The sequence below is a fragment of the Falco peregrinus genome, chromosome 2, assembly GCF_023634155.1.
Source record: "Falco peregrinus isolate bFalPer1 chromosome 2, bFalPer1.pri, whole genome shotgun sequence".
NCBI classification, from domain to species: domain Eukaryota; kingdom Metazoa; phylum Chordata; class Aves; order Falconiformes; family Falconidae; genus Falco; species Falco peregrinus.
The window spans coordinates 53,769,381-53,773,615 of NC_073722.1; the positions used below are offsets into that span (position 1 = coordinate 53,769,381).

Genomic DNA, 4,235 nt, shown 5'->3' on the forward strand with positions numbered 1-4,235 from the left:
TATTAGTGACTAAGGAAGATGGTCGTGTCTATGAAAGATAAATGTTCAAAAAGATAGAACTTTTCCAAGATCTCCAAAAAACCTGGCTAGAAAGTATCATGAAAAAACAGGGAAAAGACTGATGGCTGAAAGAATACTAATTCTACGATAACACTCAAAAAAGCAAGAGGGCTAGCACAGATCGCATAAAGAACGGCTAACCTGCCATCAGTACAAGTCGGAAGAGCAGAGAATATGGGAAAGATTAAATCTGAAAAGAAAAAAAAAGATAAAGGATAAAATATGTAAATATGAAACAATATGATTTTATGACAGAGGTTTTGTGAAACAAACCTGATGTATTTTTTATTTTTAATTTAAATTTTGTTTAACAAGGTAGATGGATAGGCTTCTTTAACACATTTGCCTTAGCACTGCATGGCACTTACGTAAAAAATTAGTTGTTGTAATTATCAGTATTGAATACATGAAATGGGATTAGGCCCTGGCTAAATGATAGATCTCGAGGAATAAATGCACAGAGGGAAATGTCACTGAACGGGATTCTTCTATGGGTTTGAGGGTTATTAAGTCCTGTTTCCAAAACTGCTTCCACAATATGCCAACAAGTGCCACCTGCAGATGGATAAACTGGAGATCACTGATGAAAAATGAGGACATTATTTTAACTCCCACCTGCTAGAATAAGGTTAATGCTAGAATAACACCTCTTGTTCTGGCACCTTCATTTAGAAAAGTTGTTAAGGACTTTCTGTCTGTTTCTGTTGTTGCCAAGTAGGTCAGTATAATATCTGTAGCCTAGTGCATACTCACCTGTGAGTGCATTTAAAAGACTTTTGAGCAAACAAAGGCTGTGTCTCAGGAGATGATGAAGCATTACTGAGACAGCCAATCCCAAATGTACATGGAGGTTTAGCAGGAAAAAGAGGGAGAAAAGGATGATCAGGTGGGAGGGGAATGTCTCTGGAGTTATGAAGTGGCTGATTAATACAAAAACCTTGCAGCTAGCTTGCAAGGATATTTGATTTAGCAGAAGAATTAGTGAGAGTTAAACAAACTTGTATTTAAACACACATATCTGTGAGTGAAAGAAAACGTCTATAAAAAAATTGGTTGGTTCCGATTTTCCATCTTTGACCAGGAAAATATCCCTTATAAAAAAAGAAAAATTTGAGTGTTTGCCAAATCTGGGATCTATTTAATATCCACTCCCTCCTTGTAAGTCATCGTAATTTTTTCCTGTTAATCAATGACCTGTAAGATAGCCAAACTTTAATCAGAGGAAATGTTATTATTCTGCTGGTAAAAGTGTTTGTGACGTGCCAAAGAATGTTTGTTTAAATCTTAATGGATACAGCGCAGAGAGCAAGTTTCATTACCTTACAGGAAAAAAGCATTTATTTATCACTTGGTGTGAAGTCAAGTGTTCCGTAAGTTTGCTAACAATTGTGACAAGTTCCAGATAAAATTATAGGAATGATCATAAATAATACCCCAAAGCCTTAAAATATTGCCTGTGAGGAAAGGACGGACTATTTCTGTTTGTAAATTAAAAAAGAAAGCCCAAAGTTTAAGATTAGGATTAAAGTTAGACAAAGGTCATCAAAGATTTAGACTCTTTGACGGACAGAAGAAAGTCTATGAATTCACTGGGAGATGTTCAAGAAATGGGGGAGAGGGGGAACAGAACAGTTATGACACCAGAACTGCTGTTTCCTGTAATATTACCTCGGTCGTCTAAAGCTCCCAGTTCCAGCAAGTCAGGCTGGAAAATTTGGAGGGAAGGTCTTTCTCCTGAGCTTTCCGGCATATTCCCTCTGGATTGCAGCTATATCACTGACAACTCTATTTTCACAGTACTTGTGGTGGTCCCAGCTGGAAAGCACAAATAAGTCAAAACTCTTTACCCTCCAGTTTGTAAAATTTATAAACTCTTTTTTAATATTCCACCAGCCAATGAAGGTGCACGGACATTGAGAAGATTGACAGAAGGGAAGAAGTAAGCATGTATGATATTGACTGTTAGTATCTGGCGAGATGAATCCTGAATCCAATTTAGGGAACTAAAAATAAGGATGGTCGGTTTAAAAATGACTTACTTGAATGTATTTCAAGTATTTCCTTACTACCTGAGATGAAGCAGGAGCTTGGGTTTGTATTATCTGAAAGCTGCTTCTCAGAAGCAACTGGAACTTGCTGGGTGGGTGATGTTGTCCCGGCGGCTGTGACATCACCGAGGATGTGTCACAATGGGAGCTGTCTTTAGGGACATCACCAGGCAGCCCCACTGCAGTTTGCCTTCGGCGCTCGGTGAGTGCAGCATGCAGGGGGAAGGCTGGGCTGGGTGGGGGACGGGGCAGATGCCCAGGGCCTTTCTAACCCAGAGCGAGAGGCGAGCCCCTCAGGGCAGGGCACGGTACCGCCCTCGGGGCTGCGGCAGAGCTGCTGGGGGCTCCCGCTGGGGGCAGGTGCCCAGAGCGGCTTTGGGGATGGGACGCGTGCCCGTGGCTCCATGGGACGCTGTCCTGTGGCAGGGATGGGGCCTCGGGAGACTCTATGGGGACAGCCCGCGGCTCCCACCGGTACAGTGCTCACAAACCCTGCCCTTGCTCCCTCGCACCTCCATCACCCCCTCTCCTACCGGCCCCCAGCTCCAGCCGGCTCCTGCCCCGCTCCCCCAGCCCCGCGCTCCCTCCCACCCAGCCCTGCTCAGCCCCCTTTTCTCCCACCTCCTCTAGGCCATGGCTGCGGCAATCGCCCTCATCCTGGCTATACTGGCCATGCAGCCCACGCAGAAGGGCCTTCACCGCAGAGATATGGCCACAGACGAGCGGATGCGTCAGCGTAAGGCGTATCTGGATGAGCAGACGACTCGGGTGATGCAGGAGGTTGACCGGAGCTGGGGCACGTTCCTTCCCACGTTGCAGCAGTGGCCGCTTTGGACTGTTGCGGGGGCCCTGGTGCTGCTCGCTAGTGTCTGCTGGCTGGTCAGGAAAATGAAGCTTGCCTCTGGCAGCCGCAGTGAGCAGGACAGAAAGGAGGATGACGGGGAGGAGGAAGACCTCCATGGTGCACTCAGCGGTGGCATCTCCATGGCTGTGTCCACCCCACCGCCAATGCAGGACCTGCCTGACACGTGCGAGGCCCTGAAGGAGCTGGTGGGTGACCTCCTTAAGGTCTGCCAGATACTGTGCAAGAGGAGTTTCTTGCCAGAGCTGTACCCAGCCACTGGGGAGGAGGGTGCCTGTGAAACCTGGAGTGTGCACGGGAACAGCATCACCTACCGCCTGCCTGTGCTCCTGTGGCCACCCCCCGGGCACTCTTTCACCCTGGAGCCAGACACCGCGGGGCAGCTGCCAGAAGGGCAGCCCAGCATCCGTGTGGGGCTGGAGTGTGTGTGCTTGAGGCAGCAGCTGCTGGGAGACGAACCGTGCTTGCTTCACCACCCTGAGGTCCAGCTGCCGAGAGATCAGAAGTCATTCCTCCTCTACACCCTCTGCACACGCTCCTGCCTAGACATGGATAAAGTCACCTACTGGGTCCAAGAGTTGGTGAAAGCAGCCTGGCTGCTTTTGCCTGAGTCAAGCCACTGCCATCTAACGCTGCTGCCCTCCTTCAAGTCCTGCAGGTTCCATCTGACAAGCAGCTCTGAGATTGACATCTGCACCGAGCTAATTTTTGTGGTGCCTCCAGGTGCCTATGGAGGCCTTGAGTAGGCGGAGGCCAGCTTCACCAACAGCACGCTACGGCCGGAGAGCTGTGCTGCTCTTGAGATGCTTCTTTGCAGGTACGCGGCAAGGCACACCCAGCAGGACAGTTTCCACCTCAGAGGTCTGCAGCTCTGCACCCATCTCCTGGTGGTCACAGGCTTTTCCACCCGTACCTGAGACCCTGAGGATCTCTTCTCATCTCTCAACGGTGGGGCCCGAGGGACAACTGTGGACACTGGCCCAGAGAATCTGCTCACCCCAGAGACTGCCTGGGGAGTGCGTGCCGCAGATCTGAGCAAGCTGGGCACGGACATGACACCGCCCGAGGGGAGCTCAGCATCACCGGCGTGTGGGGAATGTCCGCCGGTCCAGCTGGAGATGCCACTGCAGCTGAGGATCCCGATACTGCTTGTAATCCTGTTATTGTAATCCTGCGACGCAAACATGACAATAAATTAGTTTGTTTTAGCCAGCCGTCTGTCTGTGAGTGTCTGTGCAACACTTTGCTGGGGCACGCGGGCGGGT

The 4,235-nt window shown here is 49.0% G+C and overlaps 1 protein-coding gene across 1 annotated transcript; it reads left to right on the forward strand.

Moving 5' to 3' along the window:
* Window positions 1-2,741: 2,741 nt before the first annotated feature.
* LOC114013757 (inositol 1,4,5-trisphosphate receptor-interacting protein-like 1) lies at window positions 2,742-3,799 on the forward strand. Its single transcript, XM_055794196.1, has one exon. The coding sequence runs from the start codon at window positions 2,742-2,744 to the stop codon at window positions 3,714-3,716; it is 975 nt and encodes a 324-aa protein (XP_055650171.1). The 3' UTR covers window positions 3,717-3,799.
* The last annotated feature ends 436 nt before the right edge of the window (window positions 3,800-4,235 follow it).

What these genes read in the sequence shown, in the direction of transcription:
- LOC114013757 (XM_055794196.1), top strand. Translation starts at nt 2,742, where the DNA reads ATGGCTGCGGCAATCGCCCTCATCCTGGCTATACTGGCCATGCAGCCC.